The sequence below is a fragment of the Sesamum indicum genome, linkage group LG8 (assembly GCF_026168435.1).
Source record: "Sesamum indicum cultivar Baizhima isolate 11 linkage group LG8, ASM2616843v1, whole genome shotgun sequence".
Lineage (NCBI taxonomy): Eukaryota > Viridiplantae > Streptophyta > Magnoliopsida > Lamiales > Pedaliaceae > Sesamum > Sesamum indicum.
The window spans coordinates 25,596,188-25,619,148 of NC_142664.1; the positions used below are offsets into that span (position 1 = coordinate 25,596,188).

The window sequence follows — 22,961 nt, forward strand, 5'->3', positions numbered from 1 at the left end:
ATGGTGATTGCAATATTCAATTAGACATGTAGAATTAGTTTTCCATGTATTCAGGTAACTGTTCAAACGGAGTCTGAGCGGCAAATTGATAAACTTCGGCGCAAGGAGGAAAAGAAGCATAGACGTGGAACTGATCATGGGATTGAGAATGAATTGTCTTCTTTGTCTTTTAGTTCCTTACTTCAAGCAAGTGAGAAGAAAAATTTCCTTGATGACATTGTGGGGCATGGAGATGGGACCCAGTTTGCTGCCACAGCCCTTCCTCAGGGCACTGTGAGGAAGCATTACAAGGGATATGAAGAAGTCACTGTTCCTCCTACACCAACGGCACCAATGAAACCTGGGGAGAAGCTGGTATGTCTAATCAATAGTTATGCAGTAGAATATTTTCACTAGAAGGGTGATGGATTCTCATCTAGTGGTAATTGAAATGAATGTTATTTCATGCTTGTTGTGCTTTTCTTTTGCTTCCTTCTTTATTCCAGACTGTAGGGGCATATGCTTGCTTCACAAGTGTACATATGCACTACATGCATACATATATACATATATGCAAACCTATATATATATATATTATATTGTATATAATTGTATTGTGTACATATATTTGGTCCCGTGTGAATCTTTTTCTCTTGTTGTATAAATTTTAGAGACATGTGCATGCAGACATTTATCTATCTGCAATGTCTACTTGTTAACATGATTCAGCTTAAATATATAGTTTTCCTATTGGACGATTGCTTGTTTAGATATGGTGCTCAAGTCTCTGGTTTAATTTAAATTCACTTTCTAATCCTGAAAAAGATGACATGTGGTGGAGGTTTCAATGTAATGGTTCAATCATTTAGTTTCTATATATTGATGACAGATTGAGATAAAGGAGCTAGATGACATTGCACAAGCTGCTTTTCATGGTTACAAGTCTTTGAACCGGATTCAGAGCAGAATATTCCAAACAACTTACTATAGTAACGAAAACATACTGGTGAAGCAATCTCCATGTTATATGCTTTACTTAAATTATTCCAGCACAGTAGAGCCTTTTATATCTCAGGAATAAAAAATCATTTGCTTTCAGGTATGTGCACCAACTGGGGCTGGAAAAACAAATATAGCTATGATTTCTATTCTACACGAGGTACACACAGTAGTTCTTCCTTTCTCCTCTCCTGTGATATATGCCTTTTGTTTGAAAGGTACTTTTATCCTTTATGACTTCTACACAATTAGGGGGAGGGGTGAGGGGGAAGGAAATGGGGTGAGTGAAATGTTCCTTAACGGAAGCAGATAAATGATATCAGACAGTAGATTGATTAAATACCAATAGTCCACAAGAGAAAATGAAGGACAAAATTATATGGTGCAGCTCAACAAGGCTTCTGTAAATGAGAAAATGCTGAAGTATAATTAATATCTGGGCTTGATTGACTTCTTCTAGTTGTCTAATTGATTATAAATAAGCGGGAATTCTTTGGTGCCTTAGTAACTTAAATTGACTTCGATTTAAGCAATTTTTCTCTCTGCTAGTTGACTTCCATGTGTCTTGGAGTGCTTGTCAGCCTCGCATCTGCTATTCTGGATTATGTGCCTTCTTTTGTCACTTAAAGGCCTAAGGGAGAAGAAAGCTACTGGCTAAACATACACCATTCAAACGAATACTCTTCTTTTCTTGTTCCTTATGTACATGGGATTTTTCCTGTATCTTTGGCTCGCTCCTCATATATAATCAAATATGATTTTCCACTTTTTTGCACTTGGATGACTTAGGCGAAGCGAGTTCCACAAGCCTACTTGTATTTGATCTTTGCTTGATAAATTTGCTCCTCAAAAAAATTGCCTTTGATAAAAAATGTGAACAGATTGGACAACACTTCAGAGATGGCTATCTGCATAAAGATGAATTCAAGATAGTTTATGTTGCTCCTATGAAGGTAAAGTTTTTCATATTTTTTATCAGAATCTTCTATAATTGCTAATATTTGGTCGGTCCTTTCTAGGCATTAGCTGCAGAGGTTACATCAACCTTCAGCCATCGATTATCCCCTTTAAATGTAACTGTGAGAGAACTTACTGGTGATATGCAACTCTCCAAGAATGAACTCGAAGAAACTCAGGTTGTATGTTATTCATGTGAATGCATGTGTGATTATATATATATATATATATATATTGGCAATCATAAGTAAAAAACGTTGTATAATTTTGCTTGAATAATCTGTAGGGTGCACTCATATACTTCTCGCATTTCTTTTTCTTTTAATGAGTCAGATGATTGTTACAACTCCTGAAAAGTGGGATGTAATTACTCGTAAAAGCAGTGATATGTCACTCTCAATGCTTGTGAAGCTCCTGATCATTGATGAAGTACATTTGTTGAACGATGATAGAGGTCCTGTAATAGAAGCATTAGTAGCTCGCACTCTTCGTCAGGTAAGGCATGGTATATCAGTTGGATTTTGTTAAAATTGTTGTAAACTATAACTGATGTCCCGATTCCTTCCTGCATTAAACCAAAAAAATTGCTACCATGAAGCAGAAATTTCTTACATATTCCTATAAAAGACAATGTGTCCTTTTAAGAACTTAGAGAATTTCGGTAATAAACATTCTGCTTTTCTTATTATGAGCCAAGAAGGTAAACTATATTGTCCTTTAACTCTAAGTTCCTATGGTCTTTTCTCGAGTGTGGTTATAACTTAAACCCAGTTGTATTCTTAGATCAACATAGATAAGACTCTTTGTATTTGCTGGATTTCGAGGCTTTATTGATATAATCAAGTTTTTTGTTTGATGATCAAGGGATTAGGAGTTCCAAGTTTTTTCTCCTCTTATTGTCACAATTCGTGTTAAAGTTACACAAGTGTCACATTTGGAGAATAATCATATAGACATTTTCATGTAATTTGCTTTTCCTATATTGAGAATAATCCGATGATTATTGAATTTTGAGCCCCTACATTGCCTAAACTATTCAGAGGGGTATTGTTAGAAACAGTGGTCAGTTATATTTGTTTTTTCGAGTTTGTTAATATTTGTTCTCATTAATGCATATGTTTACATATTTTTCTACCCTAACTTTTTGCATCTGACCTGGATGTGGGATTAGCAATTACTGATCAACAAGATATAAAGTTGTAGGACGATGGACCTTATTTGTGTACAAGATGTTACCAACTTTGTTTGGAGTCCTAAAATTGAAGATAACCTTTTGATATTAATAGTAATGTGGAAAGCTCAAAGGTTGCAGGGTTTGCTAATTCTAAAGCAGAAATTATCTCAATATTTGCCCCAAGATAAGACTTTCTAGAAAGTTACTAAACATAGCCACCTTATGATGCAGAATAAAATTTTCTGAGGAAACGCCTTGCTTTCAATCATTTGGACAAAGTCGAGTTGGCAGTTTAACACATATATGGTCCTACTATTTCCTGGATAGTTGAGATCATACTGACAGTATTATTATAAGGACAGTTCTGTCTGTGCACAGACTCTTTTTGTAATTTCTATCTTCTCTAGGTAGTTCATTCTATTTCTAAGTTATTTCAACTACTTAGTTTCAGAAATGTAATCAGGTATATTGCCCTTATTGTCTCTCGTAAAACCATGGTTTTGCACCAGTGCCAGCCACATATGCTCCTGTTAACCAGATGATGCACTCTGTGGATAGTCGAGAACATATCCAGTCAAATAAAATCCTACCAGGAAAACAAACCACTTTGACTGCCAAACTACAGGAAACGAAACTTCTTGGCAAACATATAAGAAAAGGAAAAGACAGCAACATTACAACTTTCAGGTTTCCAAACTAGTTGAAGAGAAGGGAATTTTAAACTTACAAAATTTATTAAAACATAATCAATGATAAATATTTTATCTATGTTTGTGCTGTCGTATTTTGTGTTAAGTTAATTTATTTTACTATTTTTCACTACAGAAAAACTATACGAGTTCAGTACTTACAAAGAATATTTTGGACAATTAAAACACAATCTTTTCTTATGTCAAAACCGATTAACAAGAACTATCTATAATTATCACAGACTAGATTTTCCCTAATCACATTTAGATACTAGAAACAATATGTTAATGATCACAATTCACAACTTAAAATAACAAGTAATCTTTTAAATAAAATATACTCATATGATGATCAATGTGAATGTAGATTAAATTTGTTGGGCGTATGAACTCCATCAGAACCCAAAATCCAAATCAATACATCATTATCTCGCCACACTTTTTGTTGGATCCTGAAATCTTATGCTACTTGTATCATGTAAAATTGTCGCCCCAAGCACCATAAATTACATTGTGTCTCTGTGACAATATTTGTCATTCCTAGATTTGTAGCTGTGTCAGATTGATCATTGGAACCTTTTCATTTGATTCCATATCCCCATGTCTCCTTTTCTCTTTGGACTCTTTTTTCCTCTGAACTCTTCCACAACACATTAACTACTGAACTAAATATCTGCAAATAAGTAAATATGAATATCTTCAACATTTCATGATTAAAAAACTGCAAATTTGGTTTGTATATGTATCTTCGAAAGCTTCACATCGGAGCATCCTCTTTCGAGGTTCAGTTTTCATATTACACATTGATAACACATAAGGGTGGTTATCAAACTCTACTATCTCTAGATATCTTATTTGGTCCATCATGCATATATAAAATAAGTGGTTTCATATGTTTGCTTTCAGATACTTGCTAGTCTCCTTAAATAACACTACTGTTTGTGTTTCGTGCAGGTTGAATCCACACAAAGTATGATACGCATTGTTGGCCTTTCTGCCACTCTACCCAATTATTTGGAGGTAGCATGCTTCGGCTTAGTGTAATTATTATTTAAGAACAACCATTTGGTAGAATAAAATTGCAAGTTGTTTTCCACTTATATGGATTAATACTGTCCTTCCTCATGATCTTTATATATATACACTTTTGCAAAAGTTAGGTTGCACAGTTTCTGAGGGTAAATCCAGAAACAGGCCTATTCTTCTTTGATTCAAGCTATCGCCCAGTACCACTTGAGCAGCATTACATCGGGATTTCTGAGCACAATTTTTTAGCTCGTAATGAGTTGATGAATGAAATATGCTACAATAAGGTTGGATTTACATGATGAATTGCTAATTTGCAATGTAATAGCTGGTAGCAGGTGTATCACTAGTGTTGTACTTTTTCTTCCAGGTTGTTGATTCACTAAGGCGAGGACATCAGGTCATGGTTTTTGTTCATTCACGGAAAGACACGGGGAAAACAGCTGACAAACTGGTACATAACATTGTTTCTCATAAATTCTTTGAAAATGTCATGCTAGTTTTGGAACTTGGATTTACTGAATGGAACAATCAGAAGCTTTTTTTTTTTCTTTTTTTCATATTTGAATTTGAAGAAAATTAGAAGGAGATACTGATCATGGAAGTCATTTGTTGATTGATATATATTTCATTTCTCTTTTTGTGATACTTCCGTTTAATAAGTTTTGTGGTTTGACAATTCTGCCCAGAACATGAAATCTAGTTCTGATGCTTTTCCTTTCCCATTCAATTCCTAAATCAACACGGAGCTTCAGTTTTAAGTAGTCCTTGATGTGGGCAAAATGGTTGGAGAAAAAAAGAATGAAAAGGATTCATTTGGTTGGAGGATCTATGTCATTAGAGTTGAGAAATTCCACTGCCTTAAGAAATTTTAGGAAGTTTAAAGTGAGAAAATAAAAGAACTTGAGAATACATTTCTCAGCCAAAAATCGCTTGTGAACTTCATTAAGGGGCTTTGCTCAGAAGTGCCTGTCATTTTGGATTTGCAGATAAAATGAAATGAGGTAATTCACTAATGGTATTATAAAACCACCCTTTACGGGAAGGCACATGCATGTAGGGCAATAAAGGTTACTGTTGAAGAATGATATGGTCGAGACATAAAGGTTACTGTTGAAGAATAGTCCTTCGGGTCCACAACTAAAGGCGCCTCTTTCCTTTCTGATAGCATGGACAGTGTCTTAAATTTCAAAGTAGCAATTCGTTTCAAAATGTATCCTAATTTACAGTGACTGCCTTTTAGTTTCAGCCATAGTAGTTAGTGGCGTACGGCGCATAATGGCGCCAAGGGCTCCTGGAGCCATGCCGCATGGCGTGGCGCCCGCCTTTTCGAAGGATGGTGCAAATATGAGAAATAATATATATATTTATATAATTAGTATTATGTTGACTAGTTTAATTTATAAAGAGTTAAATAAGACATATAAAACAACAAATTCAACATAACAAAACTTCATAAACTAAACAATACATACAGCCTTATAGTTGAATTACTGAAAGTGTGAAACTGAAATTTCATAGCATACTTATATCATTAAAACATATGAAAAACTGGTGATTTTAATTTATATGTATACTTAATTAAAGAAGTAAATAACATAATCATAGACTACTAGTCTACAAACAATTACATAATTAAATCAAAACAGTAATAGTCTAAAGTTCTAAATAGAGAGAAAAAAAACCGGAGGTCCAGTCACGCAGCAGCAGCTCAACTCAACAGTGAACAGCAGCGGCAGTGGCAGACTACTATGGAAGAGCAGAACTGAAGAAGAAGATGCAGCCGCAGAGGAAGAAGAGAACCGAAGAAAGAAGAGGCGCGAATGAACAGACTCATGCATGCAGAATATTTATATCTGCTGAAATCCCCTTATTTATTAGAGTTTTTTTTTTTTTGATGGGCCCAGGTCGCCCAACCAGCCGCCCAGGTGCGCGCCATGGCCGCGAATGGCGCGAGGGCTGCGCCTCGTGCCATGGCGCGCGCCGTAACTACTATGGTTTCAACCACTAACTTGGGAAAAACTTTGAAGATCCATGTGAATCTTGTATTTGAACTCTTGTAAAACTCATTCCAAATTAAGACTTCGAATATCCAATTTAGGAGAATTATTAGTCAACAACTTCTTGGAGATGAATGCAATGGAGGCTCTGTCTTGTCTTTATACAATGCGTCAAGGTGGGCGTCAAAACAGAAAAGAAATTCCCTTGTCGTCCAATATCACGTTTTTGGCAACTTATTGAACAATGTATTTGCAGCTACCTAAAAAGATTGTGTTTGGTTCCATTTCCCGAGTGTTTTGTTTTGTGTTTTGGAGATAGAGAGAGAAAAATAGAGATAAATAAGTATGTGTTGAAGATAGATTCTATATTTGGATTTTTTTTAGAGGTAATTTAAAATATTTTAAAATAAGTGGTGCAGGTTTGATGTTGGGAATTGAGAGGCAAAAATCACTGTTCATTGTCATATCATATTTCTTTTATATATAAATGTGTATATATATAAATATTGTATGTCTAATGTTGTATTTTTGGGAGACAAAAATCATTGTTCGTTGTCATATCATGTCTCTTTTATATTATATTTATATATATAAGTGTGTATATATATATATTATACATAGAAACTTCGAAAACAAAAAAACACACAGAGGTGTGTCTTGTCTTGTCTCAAGAATTGCCCAAAATTGAAACTGAACATTATGTTATGTTGTGAGCCTTGTTTTCCCAAATTGGCCACTGTTATTATGTTACTGTGATGTCTTGTCATTTTTATTATAAGGCTTGGACCGGAAAGAATTGGTTTGTCAGGTCAGAAGACAACTCTCAACATTGTGAAATCACTTTTGCAAGAAGCATACAGTAAACATTTAATAAATGATCAAAATCCATTGAATCAAGGTGGCAGCTTCTATTATTCCAAGATGTAGACAGAGGTAGTTGGAAGTTAGTGATTAGTGGGATCAGATTAACACACTCAACTTTAATGAGATGGGCAAAAGCAAATCTTAGCAAAAAGAAATCTCTGCATCTGTTTTAACAGAACTCAAGAAAATTTACAAAAAATAAAAATTGCAAGGTCAGCAGGGTTATCTCAACTAAGAAATTGAACTGTGAGTACTAAACACTATCTTTACATGCATAATCCAACAAACATCTAGCCTCTTTACGTGAAAATGAGATAAAAATAAATGGTAGACTAGTTATAGAAATGAGTAGAGTATGGGACATTGCAATTACTGCACTATATTTCAATTAGTCTTGGATCATAAAAGACAATGTATCTATTCAAATGGTCCTTTTCAGCTTTAATAGGCTAGATTTTGTGTGGAACTTGTGTACTGGTTTGAACTGTTCCTAGGTTGAATTAAATTCCCAGAATCAGGAACTAGAAAATTAACTGGAGGTACATCACGGAAATGATCACTGAGTTAATATTCCAACTATGCTAGCCGATTTTGGATGTTATATGAAAAGTAAGATGCTGTAGGTTTTGATGAAAAGTACATCTGACTTCTTTGCCGATTATACATCTGCATTCTTAGCTGTTAACATTACTTTGAGGTTTCTCCACTGTGTTGGATCAGGGGTACAATTGTAAAGTTCTAGTGGAACCTAGTGAGCAAAAGTCGTCCTGCTTTTATAAAGAATTTTTTTTTCATGTAGCTATAGCTGATTATCAAACCCATTCCTGATGAGTTTAAATAGTTTTGGACATAATCTTAAAGATTCAACTGGACCTTGCATATTACAAATAAAAATTAAAAGAAGTTTGTAAATGATGATATCATTTTTTTTTCCATACAAACATACAAGTTTATGTATGTAAGTGAGCAATTTGTTATATATTATTTGGAAGGACACCGTAATTAATATATAGATATGCTGTTTTATGAGCTCCTTGCATGGCATATTGTCATATAGGTCATAGATTGCTTCTGCTTTATAATCTTATCGCGTGGCATGATGCACAGGTTGAAATGGCTAAAAGACATGAGGACTTTGATCTTTTCACAAATGCTTCACATCCTCAGCAGGGACTTATGAAGGCAGGGGACTTTCATTGTTTTGTTCCATATGAAATCCTTCCTATGTAAAGTAAATGTTTCTGTTCTAATATTCATCCTTCTGAATGAATTCGTGCTATTCAGAAGGAAGTTTTGAAGTCCAGAAATAAGGAGCTCGTCCAACTTTTTGAATATGCTGTTGGCATTCATCATGCTGGAATGCTACGTTCTGACAGAGGCCTCACTGAACGACTCTTCTCCGAGGGGCTTTTAAGGGTATGTTGCTCACATTTCAACTATCTTCTTACAATTTATAATTTTCTTCATCTAAAGTACATTTTTTTTGTTGTTAGGTGCTTGTTTGCACTGCAACTTTGGCATGGGGAGTGAATCTGCCAGCTCACACTGTGGTGATTAAGGTTGTTCCACTTTGAATTTTACTTTACTGATATGTTTGCTGCTATCTAACCTGGTTATAGACGAGAGTATAGCACTTCTGCCTGCAGTCTAGGTAGACTGATATTTCGCTTCTTATCATAGTCTCTTGCCTAGTTTCGTCCTCTTTCTCTCTCTTGGTGGTTTCATGGAGGAACTGTTTTCTTGGTTCCATGAAATGCTTGTCCAGTCCCCTTGAAAATTAAGTTTTGGCATGCATCGTTTTCACTTCATGTGTTGTAGACTAATTTTTCCCCTTTGAACTTCACCAAAACGATCAATCACTTCTGCTAGAGTTGAACACGTCTTTTGTAATGACTCAAATTTTAGTTTATTGTGGAGCCCTCAGCCCTTTACTGGTGTTTATGCTTGTTTTATACCAGGGAACTCAAATATATGACCCAAAGGCTGGTGGGTGGCGAGATCTAGGCATGCTTGACGTTATGCAGGTAGGATCTACCTGATGTTGCTTTACAGATGTTTTTTCAAATACTGCGATATGCTCTTCTGAGGTTAAAAACCCTTCTATAGATATTTGGGCGTGCTGGAAGGCCACAATTTGACAAAAGTGGTGAAGGCATCATAATTACTAGTCATGACAAATTAGCCTATTATTTGCGACTTTTGACAAGTCAACTTCCTATTGAGTCTCAGGTAAATGACTGCTTGTGTCTCTCCTTTACTCTGAGATTTTCATTTGTTAGTAATGTCAATCCTGAACTTTAAACCTGTGAAGCTGCAAATCAATAACATTTGAATAAAAACACTTTCACTTAATTCAACAAAATAAAGAAGGGACTGATATATTCATAGAAATTCCAATTTATATTCTGCTATTTCAGTATAACTGAGCCTAGTTCATGAAGTGGAAATTACACTTTTGTACCCACTATTAGGTTAATTAATCATAATTTAAGAAATTTAATGGTAGAATGAATTGAAGACCATGTTGATAAGATAATGATTCGCCTTTTAGGGGATATCCACTTAGCTGATGGGATCCACAAGCTCTCATTGAAATCATGGTTGAGTCCAAATAGTTTCATATCCCTGACTAATCAAAAGGGGTAATAACAAGGAGTTCAGAGAATGATTTATTTCCTATAATCAAAAGGGGTGATAACAAGGAGTTCTCAGAATGATTTATTTCCTATAATCAAAAGGGGTGATAACAAGGAGTTCTCAGCTGGTTTGTTCATGCTAGATTATTTATTTTATTTCCTAGTTCTAAGAATCAAACCCAGCAGTTTTGCATCATAGTTCTAAAGATGCAGGATGAAATTAATTGCTTCAAGGAACCTTGCATAATCAGTTACTGATCAATAGATTCATCATATCATTGATTGAACTTCTGCTGTCATAAGGAAAATAAGATAAACGGATACTCTTCTCTTTTCATCTATAAAGTTGGACATGGCTTCATTTAGCAAAACCAAGGGTTGGTAGCCCTTTCTAAAGGTGATTGCTCATCGTAGATGTACTATCATTAAGATTGTTCTCATCCAATCTATGATCAAGGATTTACTTCCTAGTCTGTTGACCAGATTCTCCATCCCCTCAAAATGAGACAAGTGAATGAGAAACTGCCAGACATCATTTTGTGTAAGACGGAGTATTTTGATTAATAGAGGTTGCTTAAGATATAATTTGACCTCCTAGACCTATAGACTTTGCAAAGGCTGTTATTACCAGATTGCCATGCCTTTTATAAAGTCAGATCTATCATATGTAATAGCTATATATATTTTATCTTTTCATCTTGTCATAAGACACTGGAAACATTCAATACAATTTGGAGCAAGAAAACAGGTGAGGGACTAGGTTGATAAGTGAGAAGCTCACGTGACGTTCGGAGGTTTTATTTGTTATAGTTATTATCCTCTAGTCCAGTAATTATTGATAAAATTCTGTTTCTTATTATTTTGAAACATTAGTCCTCTGATTCCTTTGGTTCATGTAAAATGGACCAAGTGGCCAACCAGTGCACAAAACTTTATTTGAATTATATTTGATGTAACATTTTCCTAATTCCTACATCTTATTCCACAGTTCATCAACTCCTTGAAAGACAACTTGAATGCTGAAGTGGCATTGGGCACTGTGACAAATGTTAAAGAAGCTTGTGCTTGGCTAGGTTACACATATCTTTTCATAAGGATGAAAATGAATCCGCTGGCATATGGCATTGGATGGGATGAGGTATATTCCAGTTTCATATATTTTTTTTATTATTATAATTAAACATACTTGTGTGCTGTCCTTGTGATTGTTCATCTCTGCTCTCCTCCCTTGGAGGCCATTCTTCCCGTCCCTCAAAGGCAAAAGGACAAGAGGCCAAAAAGAAGAAAGGCGATTGGAAAGCCAGTGATATTAGTCCTTAATCAGATAATTTGTGTGTATATCATCGAGCGGTGCAAGTTAGTGATTTCAGTTCTCTTAAATTATGTGCAAACAACATAAGATCTGGTATAATCATGCTAAAGTTTGGTATTACTGCTACCTTGAAAAGGATGAGATTTGATTTCACTTCACTATGATATTCGCTTATTGCTGGAGGCTTACACGAGCCACATTAAAAGATCTCCTTCTAATTTTCCAGATTTTCTTTGCTTCATTAACAAGCTTAATGTTTTTGCTAGAAATATCCTTCTGTTCTCAAATTGGTTTCATTAGCCCCTAACTCCAGGCCTATGATCATATCTTCATGCACCTTATCCATTTGTAAGGGGTAGGTTTTGATTAATTGATGATTTGTTCTATTGTAACTAGTTTGGGAATAAATTGCTGCTTGGTTCCAAACAATGAGGATTAGTTCTTAACTGAGGTTCTCCAACGGCTAGAGTTGACTTTTACTTTAGATTTCTCTTCCATGTGCTAGTGATATGTTAGCCCCAGTGCTAGCAGTAAGTGCTCCAAAATTGGCCTGCTTGTTTGCTTAAATGTTTGGCTGCATTCCAAACTAGTGTTTCACACTTGAAATATCATAGAATATTACCCATAAAACTCAATAAAGCATGTAAAAAAGCTGATCAATAAATGCAAACAGCTTTAGGATTGCAACCTCTTGGCATGTTGAGTATATTAAATAATAGGCTATTATAAACATCAAATGACATATCATGTGATCCTAGAGAGTGCCTTTTCTTACTATATCCCTCTTAAGCTTGATACTGTTCATGCTACTCCTGAATCAGTTGGCCTTTACAATTTCTCAATTTCTTTACCACATGGAGTGCCATTCCGTCATGCTATCTATATAGTGTTATAGAACTTTTGCCATCTCACTTCAAATGGGAACAGGAAAATTCCTATTTTCATTGTTTCAGGATTACAAATATCTATATAAACATTAGAAAATTTGGATCATGATTTCATAATTATCGCGAAGGGTAAGCATATGGTATTTAAGTTTGCTCCATGGAACCTCTGTGTCTCCATCTGTATTGATTAAATTAAATTACGAATATGGCAGGTCATTGCAGATCCTTCATTGAGCCTGAAACAAAGAGCTCTGGTATCAGATGCTGCGCGTGCTCTCGACAAGGCAAAGATGATGCGCTTTGATGAGAAAAGTGGAAACTTTTATTGTACTGAGCTTGGTCGTATTGCTAGCCACTTTTACATTCAATATTCTAGTGTTGAGACTTACAATGAAATGTTGAGACGCCATATGAATGATAGTGAGGTAATTCATCACCTTGTCTGGCTTTTTATGCATCATTCTATGGCCAAGAAGTTAATGAACCATTTATCAACTTGCTCCTTTATTACGTAAACTTTCTATAATTATTTTATCTGGTACTTCTGTATTTTTCCTGAATTTGTCATATACTGTGTTTGTAGACTCTTTTCTGTTTCTTTTCAAGGTGTGAAAATACTGGGATGAAAGATCAGTTAGCCCTTATTAGTGTAGTTTTACACTGTGCTGGCCTTCAAAAATAAGCTAGAAGGGTCTCATATGAAATTGGGGTTATGGAGACACATTGGAGAATATATTGAATTTGAGTATTAACTTCAGACGCCCTCTTGCTAACATTTCTTCTTTTATGTGAAAATATGCTTAAAAGTAACTGTCATTCTAAAATTGTAGACATGCTGTATAGTGTAAAATGTATTTTTGTCTTTACACATCCTTCAAAGAATTTCAATGAGCTTATCTTTTTCTGGAAGTTGATTATCATCGGTGCTTATACCTAGTTTTGAAATGCCTATGTAATTGATTCAAATATAAAGATTACATTATGGTTGTTTATGTTCAAAATTTTTTGAAATGCTGGACGCAAAAGGCAAAAAATTGTTTTGGATGTTTACAGCTTTGAACAAGTCCTGGAAATTTTCACCATTTAAGCTAGATCTTATTTTTCTTATTTTGCCCGTTCAAATGTAAACTTAGCTGTAGAACTGTGTAGGGTGATGGGATCTTTTTCTCTGCACTCGAATTAACAGCTGGCTTGATTGGTCAGAATTACAACGATAGAGAAAATTAGACAAGCAATGGCAGTCTTGTGATGAGAATGTTCGAATGATCTTGGCTCAATTGTCGTATCACATTTCTTTCTTTTCTTCAGCTAAGCAGAGTTGCTGTTGGCAAGCATTGCATCCCAACGGATGCCACTGCTTTATGGATTATTTCTTTGATCAAAGTGTATCATTTTGGATAACCCAAGTGGTTAATTTTTCTTGCTTGGTAGGTGATTGACATGGTTGCCCATTCTTCTGAATTTGAAAATATTGTTGTTCGAGAGGAGGAACAAAATGAGCTGGAAACATTGACTCGTACATGCCCCTTAGAAGTTAAGGGTGGTCCATCAAGTAAACATGGAAAAGTGTCGATTCTTATTCAGGTTGGTGGCCCTTACTACCTGATAAAACATGTACTTGAAGAAAAAGAGACCCTTATACTATGATTATGAATTAAATTTTTTCTTGCAGTTGTACATATCCAGGGGTTCAATTGATACTTTTTCACTAGTTTCTGATGCATCATATATTAGTTCAAGCTTGGCTAGAATTATGCGGGCCTTATTTGAGATTTGTCTGCGGAGAGGATGGAGTGAGATGTCTTCCTTCATGCTGGAGTACTGCAAAGCTGTGGATCGTCAAGTTTGGCCCCACCAACATCCGCTCAGACAATTTGACAGAGAAATTTCAACAGAAGTTTGAACATCACCTCTCTTACTTTAGGGTAATTTAGGTAAAATTTTCTGAAAAAGCTCTTATTTTACATTCCGTTTCAGGTACTGAGGAAGCTTGAAGAAAGAGGTGTGGACTTAGATCGCCTATATGAGATGGAGGAGAAAGACATTGGAGCTTTGATTCGCTATGCACCTGGAGGAAAGGTGCTTTTGTTACTGACTTGGATTAGATTTCCTTTTTGTGTCAATTTATTGAGCACAAATTTTGACTTCCCTTTACATTGTAGTTGGTCAAGCAATACTTGGCGTATTTCCCAATGGTCCAGTTATTTGCTACAGTAAGTCCAATCACAAGGACTGTTCTAAAGGTAATAACAAGCTGGTAACATTTTGAATTTTTTTTTCAGAGATCAAATATTTTGTAAACCCTTAAATTGTCAAACTAAGCAACAATACTGCTTCATGTTAGGTTGATTTGACTATTACTCCTGAGTTCGTCTGGAAGGATCGGTTCCATGGTACTGCACAGCGCTGGTGGATTTTAGTTGAGGTGCTTCCTTGCTAATTGGATACTTTTTATACTACGGTTACTTATCTCATTGTATTTCTATTACGATAGTTAGATACTTTTTTAAAGTATGCCTTTTATATTTGATTTTATTTCATGGTCTTTTCTCCTATTAGTTTGTAACATCTTTTTTTTTTTTTTTTTTACAAATTTGTAATATTGCTCTCGGTCTCCCCAATCAATGACTCTTATTTTCTTTTCGGGATGCCCAACATCCCAATGTAAAGCTCCATTCCTAAAAAATGAAACCTTCTTCCCCAAAGCTATCCTTCTATTTAAAATAATATGTGGGACTACTAACTCTTTAGGACCAATACCATAAAGATTACAGAACTTTTACCTTTTCAACTCTCATCTAAAACTTTGTGCTGACGCAAACAGAGTGATAATATTGGAAAGAAGGGAGCACGTCAACTTTTAAAAATATGAAAATTTGACAGTTACGGGGCGTAATGTCTCATGTTACGCCTCAAGTTTATGAAACCCTACCCTCCTGATGCTTTATGAAACACTGTTTGCGCTTCTTGTAGTTTAATGATGTGTTGCATGGGAATTAGATACTCTCTCCGTGAACATCAATTTATTAATTGATGTTTTAATAAATTTTCATATATAATTAAATTAATTTAATGAAAATTTAAGTAATTTTATCTATAAATTTAATTAATTAAATCAATATAAATAGCCAACATTTTCTATTTGATTATTTGTCAGCTAAGAATGGCGTTAATCCTTATTTTATCTCTCTATGTAGGCATGCTTTCACTTAGTCCATTGGTTATCAATTTTTTAAGTTAGGGTTGTGCAAGGATGAGATAGAAAATCATTTGACCATATTGTTATGCCATCGTCAATAAAAAGAGTTACTAGGTAACAGAAGCATATAGCACAATGACATTAATTTAAGGAAGCGGTGTTAGTCTAGTTGTCAAATCTGTTCTCAGGGAGCTAGGTAACAATGGAGAACTATATATGAAATATTTGGCAAAATGTGGATCCTTTAAATTTTGTAAAAGATTGAGAAATGAATAATATTTAAAAAAACACTTCTCAAATATGGTGCGTTTGCAAGATTGGAGCAGCTTGACATGTTTTAGTTGACATAGAAAGGAGAGGCGTTGTCAAGATAAGTACTTATTTAGGGTAAATTACACTTTACCATCCGAACTATGCCGTTTTGTGTCAACTTACCATCTCAACTTTGTGAAATTTGCATTTTGTCATATATGATTGTTCTTTTATTAATTTTTCTGTCACACAAACATCACATGTTGTGCATATATGAAAAATATCACATCACATGACCCTTAAATATTCACGTGTGCATTGCATGTGATTTTTTTTGAAAAAAAAAAACTTTAAGAGTTATGAATGGCAAAGTGCAAAATTTTATAAAGTGAAATGGTAAGTTGACCAAAAAAAAAAAAAAGTTTTGCTTGCCAAAGTGTAAAACGGTCATAGTTTGGATGGCAAAGTGTAATTAACCCACTTATTTATCTTTTTTGGAGATAGAGTTGTCTGTTCATGCGGTTTGTTTGAGATTTCAGTTCATTGTCTGATATAGCTCATGGCATCACAGGCTTTTGGCAGTGATTGTGTTTTGTTTTTGAACTGATGATTTCTGATCAATTTTGTTTAGTCTCACGCCTAGTTTACATATTAGCACGGGAAAATGGTGATAGATAAAACTGGGATTAAAGTAGGGATAGGATGGATTTATGATTTGGTTTTTTATATGATGATAAAAATTGTGATTGGAACAATTTCATTTCTACCATTTTGGATAAAAAATTTGGTTGCAATAATTTCATGTTTACCATTTTGGATAAAACATGTGGCAGTTCCCCCTATTACCAAAATGCCCTCACATGGGAAAAAAATTGCACGTCAAATCAGCATTAATTTTACGAGAAAGGTGTCTTGAAATTTTAGCATTCACGAGGGCATTCAAGTCTTTGGCGCTCTTATGTATGAATTTTGCCCAAGGCAAATTGGGACCTTTGCCCTCACTTGGCTGGATTCTAATTCCCCCAAAATGTCCTGGATTACGATCACACAATATCCTGATTTCACATGAACAGGATCAGTCTTTGCTTACAATCATGGGATGACACTTGACACATTAAAAAGTAACCTTCCATTGTCCGGGATTGGGCCTGGTTCAGTCCAATCCACCTCAATGCATAAAATATTGTTTATCTTGGAACATGTCTTGGTGCATTTTCCTTGAAGTTCATATGCCTACATGTCAATTTTTTAACTGTAACATGTCGGTTATATTTGTTAAAATTTTTAGTTGATAATAGCATTCTTTCCAAGGAACTGAACTAATGACTGGTCATTTACTGCTTTAGGATTCTGAGAATGACCATATATACCACTCAGAGCTCTTTACGTTAACAAAGAAGATGGCCAAAGGGGAGCCTCAGAAGCTATCCTTCACTGTTCCAATATTTGAGCCACATCCTCCTCAGTACTTTATTCGTGCAATTTCAGACTCGTGGTTGCATGCAGAGTCTTTCTACACAATATCATTGCAGAACCTTGCACTCCCAGAGGTGGTCTTGCAGATTCACTTGTATTTTCATTGAAGTGTGTATAAAGATTCTTGCCATCAGGCTTTCTTAAATACTAAACATGATCCTTCAGGCACATACAACTCATACTGAACTCCTTGATCTGAAACCACTTCCTGTGACTGCACTTGGAAATGAAACTTATGAAGCATTGTATAGCTTTACACACTTCAACCCCATACAGACACAGGTTTTGCTTAAACTTGCCTTTTCTTTTTATAGTCTTTTTTCTTGTTTTTTTTTTTTTTCGTTTATTTCTTACATGATTCCCTGTTACAGGCTTTTCATGTACTATATCATACAGACCAAAATGTTCTTCTAGGAGCTCCAACAGGAAGTGGTAAAACTATATCAGCTGAGCTTGCCATGCTTCATCTGTTTAATACTCAGCCGGATATGAAGGTATTCCTTCCTCTAACTCTTGGTCTCTGTACCTTCTTTTCTCTCGCCCTTGTCAATTTCTGAAAATTCTCTTTGGTGAAATACTGTCATTGTCAATCTTAAATTATTAAAGCATTAGGTATCAGTTCCCAGCCTGTAGGACAGCATCAGAATGTAGGAAACTATTCTGGAACAATGACTTTAGTTTGCAGTAAAGTTGGAGTTTTTTTTAATGTAACCCACGACAGCACAAGGTGATTATGCTATACGAAGACAAGAGGTTTAATACGTCTGATTGGTAACTTAGATGTTTAAGGAGTGAAGCAATGTGTATTTTGGCTAAAAAAAAAGAAGCTTTAGAGCTTGATCCATTATATAACTTCTGAAAGGGTTTTTCTACAAAACCAGCCACTTTTCTTTGTGAAAACGCCGTTTTGTTATGTTGAGGGATTGTTAATAGATCCATAGTTACTGTTGACCCAAATCGCATTCCTGATTTCTTATATATGTTGCTTTATCAATTGGCTATTGTTGGTCTACTTGTCTGATTTGCACTGCCAACTTTACTGAGAACTTTTACAATAGGGTGTTCCTTGTTTTATCATCTCTTCTACTGTCAAAACTTAGATTTGTATCATCCAATATAAGTGTGCCAGAAGTTAACACAGTGCAGAAAGTGCTTTCTTCCCTTTTTTTTCTTTTTCTTTTTTTCTTTCCTTTTGGAGTAGGGTTGTGGGGACTCTTCATGACAGATCACTGTTAGGGTATCAATCTTGTTGGTGAGGTACCAAAAGCTACAGCAATTTGTGAGCAAGATACAAACTTTACTCTATGAGGTTTCATCTTCTGGGCGTACACTGAATTAATTCTGAGATGCAATCCCCTTTCATTTCTTCCTTCTCTCTGGGTCTCAGTCCTGCCTGCTAGAGCCCTATTCAGAAATCTAACATATACAGTAAAGACTAAGTCACTGTTCTATGGAAGAGGCACCCGTGCCCAAACACATTTGACATGCCCACCACACACACAAGCAAATAATAAGTTACTTGCGAGTCATTGATGTAGTGGAGCTATATGTGCCTGGTCCAAACCTTCCCATTACATCATGTAATACTAAATTTTTGGATTAAAACTGACCTCTTGTGTACTTATTTCACTAGATGCATCATTCTTTCTTTTGATATTATTGACAATCGAATTCTTGCATTAGTGCAGGTCATTTACATTGCACCTTTAAAGGCTCTTGTGCGAGAAAGGATGAATGATTGGAGGAAACGTCTTGTTTCCCGGCTTGGGAAACATATGGTACTTACATTTTCCTCTTTGTCTGTGCACAATTGTGCGAAGTATAACTAGTCTAATGCGACTTCATTATTAGGTGGAGCTGACAGGTGATTATACTCCAGATCTGACGGCTCTATTAGAAGCTGACATTATAATTTCTACTCCAGAAAAATGGGATGGTATCAGTCGTAATTGGCATACTAGAGGCTATGTTAAGAAGGTTAACTATATTTTCTGCATCACTTCAGTTGGCTAGAGATGTTTCCCTTTTTTGCTTGTCTTAATCCTTCTCTAAGGTTCTGAACTTTAATTCAGAGTTTATGTTTTGAATCCAACCTTGCCCTTTATTGTCTATTGCTGTATCTTCATTCACAATATTTTTTCCTTTTTCTTTTTTTAAATTACCAAATGTCATCTTATGAATTCAAATTTTGAGTTTTGAAAATCTGAAAAAAAATATTTATAGGTGGGACTAATGATATTGGATGAGATTCATCTACTTGGCGCTGATCGTGGACCCATATTGGAGGTATGCACTATGCATTGCTTGGACGTATGTTATATAACATTCCTTAGATGTGTACTTGAGTAAATTGTGATTGTTGCTTGCTACACGACATTTCTAGTAAATTTACCTCTTTCAGTGTAATTAAACTTGGATTTAGTGATAAGTTCAAAACATTCGTTGAAAAGATGGGAAGCAAATAAACAATCAACAAAGTATACCCCTGCAATCTCAGCACTCAACAGTAAAGCGTAATCAACACATGAGTATGATACTTTGGAAATCCGGTTGTGTTTGCTATTACTTTCCATATCTAGGTAGAAAGAATTACATGTATCTTTAGGGACTATTATTTGAGTAATAGTTGCATTTGGCAAAAAATTAAAGACCTTGCCTCTCTCTGGTGCAAGGCATTAGTCTAGTTATGCTCTACCCATGGGTCTTGCCAAAAGATTTGCAAGGTATGTTTTCTTTGTCCACTTCCTTGCAATCTGTTTCTTTCTTGAAGAAACTTGCTTTTAAGATAAAAGAACAAAAAGAAAACAATAAATGAAGCACCTATGATGATTCTAAGGTATCATCGAATTCCGCATCAATCACGTAGAGAAGCATCATCATTTTTTATGAGACCCCAAAAGCCTCATGTAGGGTAGGCTAACTATAGATCCAGGTAGATTGTCAAATTCCTGGACTCTGGTAAAATCCTAAAAATTGAAAACAGCAAGTTCTTCCTGTTACTTTGCCTTCACCTCATACAATCTAAGCATCCCGTCCGGTGTCCAGCAGGCTTACTTAGATGCGGTCGTGCCAACGGAAACAGATTCCAGTAGAACAGTTTGCAGCCACTGCCAATGCTCTCTCATTTTCATGTTGACCAACCAATCTCTTATTTATCTGAAAGGAAAAGAATACAGAACTTCAACTTAGCAAGTTTGTCCAACTCTTATCTCCACTCAAAGTCCCTCATAATATTCGAACTCTTTTGACCACAGCTTGATTAAAACTATAGAAAAAAGTAAAAACATTACTACAGCCCAAATCAAATCCTTTCCATCTAAAACTCTTAACCATCCATTTATTTGCCAACTATAGGGGGATGTTTGAGATTGCATCCAAAGGGTTATCTAGGTAGTTTTGAGTTGGACCTGAATGTGGTTCGCATATTTTGCACTAGACTGTTCGTTTGTGGTACTTAGTTTCAACCAGTTAGCCATTCCTGGGTAAAGCATTCCAATAATGTTAGTCATATCTTTTAGAAAACCCCACATCCAGTAATTCTTTAAAATTATCATCACGCATGTGTCGTGAATTCCTTTTAGTCTTCTCATTATTAGAGGTGATAAAGCTTCTGATGGGAGCACTTTGTGCTTGGAACAAAATATATTATAAAATAACTGAGTGAGAATGTGCTTATACTTGTTTGGATTACAAGCTTCTTAACACATGAAAGAAAGAGCTTATCAGGCTCCCCTGCCTTGTGTCTATTTCTTGCAAATTTTGGTTCTGGTTTTGACTGGGTAAGATTCTTATACCACTTCCACTTTGCCTATGAGTATCATGATTCTGGATAACTATCTATGTATTTGTTAAAGAACATACTTGCATTTTGCCATTTTACTTCTTATTTGTAAAGTGAAGCACTTTATGAAATTTTATAGATCCTGCGGCATTTGATAGATATTTATGTTCATAGGTTATTGTATCTCGAATGAGATATATATCATCACAGACTGAGCGTTCAGTTCGCTTTGTTGGGCTTTCAACAGCTCTGGCGAATGCACAGTAAGTTGTTACTTGTCCAACTTTTTGTCGACTTAGTGTTTATTTGGATTTTTATTCATTGACCTCTTCATATCTACTATATGACTTTATATACTTTAGTATAAATTGTGAGTGTCCTTCCACTGCTCAAGTTGTATACCACAATGGATGAGTCTTTAACTAGAGTTGAAAATTTTCCAAATAGATAAACAGTTTTCCTTCAATCTGCACATGATCCACTAGTCAAGATCTGCTGATGGTGTACATTTCATTGCCCATGCAATTTAAGACCAGGTTTCACACTTCAGGCATAAAAATCATATTATGTAATTAGGTAAAGAGAAAAGGCCTGGGCCATATTACTCCTGACAAATCAACAATAAGTGTTTCTTGCTTGCTTCTACGAATAATTACTACAACCAACCATGAACCACAAACTAAAATCAATCTCCTCTTGGTGATGCCCAAGAGAAAACATAAAGGAAAGATTTAGGGCAATCACCTATTTTCTTTTGGGTATAACCGTTGTGCAATTTTGTTCTCAATTAGGAGTTGTGTTGCATATATATAAGCATTTCAAAAAAATGAAACAACATAACTTATATTAGGAATTAGTATCAGAACCAGCAAGATCACACTCAAATAAAATATCTATATTGCATTGACACTTTGAAAAATCATCCCTTGCAGTGCTATGTCATCCGGTTCTCTTTCTCTATCTTATCAAACATCTTTTCTAGCTTTTATTTTCCCAAAACCAACCACATAATAGCCCACAAATCATACGAGTGCACGTCCTACACTAACCGACATGAAAATTTCTTTATTCTTGCCTGGATGTCTCGATAAATCCATAACCAACTACATGCATAGATATATTGATATTTAAAGTTCATATGTGCATATTTATTGTCATGTTTAGTTAGTCTTTTTGGACAGTTGGGTCCTAAAATTTGAAAAAATGATTATGGCCCTTTCCCGTCTGGGCCCTTGCTACTAATAGATATCTAATTTGGGTTATGAGGCCGTAACTGACCTATGCACAACAACTCTTGCAGGTCTTTTTTCTTTTCATTCATTTTAGTTACTCTTTTCTTTTGTTGTTGATCCAGTGATTTGGCTGATTGGCTGGGTGTTGAGGAAAATGGCTTGTTCAATTTCAAGCCAAGTGTTAGGCCTGTTCCTCTTGAAGTCCATATCCAGGCAAGTTATGTTCCTTTGCATTCATAATATTGTCTTCTTAGAATATTTCATCCAAACTATTGATGTTGTATTGAACCTGTAAGAAGACATACATATCCAGTCCACCATTGCAAGAATTCAGTCATGTCATGTTCAGTCTACTGTACCCTGTACTGTTGTTAGTTAAAAGCTCCATTGACATTGACTTTCTTGTCAACCAGCCATGATTTAGCCCTTTCTTTATCCTACCTCCGTCCTAGAATTGAATTTCCCCACAGGTATTAGTCCATAGTTTTAGATGAGAGT

At 35.3% G+C, this 22,961-nt stretch overlaps 1 protein-coding gene across 1 annotated transcript in view; it reads left to right on the plus strand.

The window, feature by feature from the left end:
* The window catches only part of LOC105168839 (U5 small nuclear ribonucleoprotein helicase), a 34,164-nt gene that overhangs the window by 2,415 nt on the left and 8,788 nt on the right, over window positions 1–22,961 (plus strand). The window contains exons 7-35 of the mRNA XM_011089000.3: window positions 55–354; window positions 869–985; window positions 1,079–1,138; window positions 1,860–1,931; window positions 1,998–2,114; window positions 2,269–2,430; window positions 4,753–4,818; window positions 4,959–5,111; window positions 5,195–5,278; window positions 8,796–8,870; window positions 8,973–9,104; window positions 9,182–9,247; window positions 9,647–9,712; window positions 9,795–9,917; window positions 11,313–11,462; window positions 12,736–12,948; window positions 13,955–14,107; window positions 14,196–14,420; window positions 14,501–14,602; window positions 14,686–14,766; window positions 14,868–14,948; window positions 17,321–17,524; window positions 17,616–17,732; window positions 17,822–17,944; window positions 19,139–19,228; window positions 19,302–19,427; window positions 19,674–19,736; window positions 21,406–21,494; window positions 22,586–22,676. Of these exons, the coding sequence (XP_011087302.1) occupies window positions 55–354; window positions 869–985; window positions 1,079–1,138; window positions 1,860–1,931; window positions 1,998–2,114; window positions 2,269–2,430; window positions 4,753–4,818; window positions 4,959–5,111; window positions 5,195–5,278; window positions 8,796–8,870; window positions 8,973–9,104; window positions 9,182–9,247; window positions 9,647–9,712; window positions 9,795–9,917; window positions 11,313–11,462; window positions 12,736–12,948; window positions 13,955–14,107; window positions 14,196–14,420; window positions 14,501–14,602; window positions 14,686–14,766; window positions 14,868–14,948; window positions 17,321–17,524; window positions 17,616–17,732; window positions 17,822–17,944; window positions 19,139–19,228; window positions 19,302–19,427; window positions 19,674–19,736; window positions 21,406–21,494; window positions 22,586–22,676 (3,501 nt within the window). The remainder of the gene's footprint in view (window positions 1–54; window positions 355–868; window positions 986–1,078; window positions 1,139–1,859; window positions 1,932–1,997; window positions 2,115–2,268; window positions 2,431–4,752; window positions 4,819–4,958; window positions 5,112–5,194; window positions 5,279–8,795; window positions 8,871–8,972; window positions 9,105–9,181; window positions 9,248–9,646; window positions 9,713–9,794; window positions 9,918–11,312; window positions 11,463–12,735; window positions 12,949–13,954; window positions 14,108–14,195; window positions 14,421–14,500; window positions 14,603–14,685; window positions 14,767–14,867; window positions 14,949–17,320; window positions 17,525–17,615; window positions 17,733–17,821; window positions 17,945–19,138; window positions 19,229–19,301; window positions 19,428–19,673; window positions 19,737–21,405; window positions 21,495–22,585; window positions 22,677–22,961) is intronic.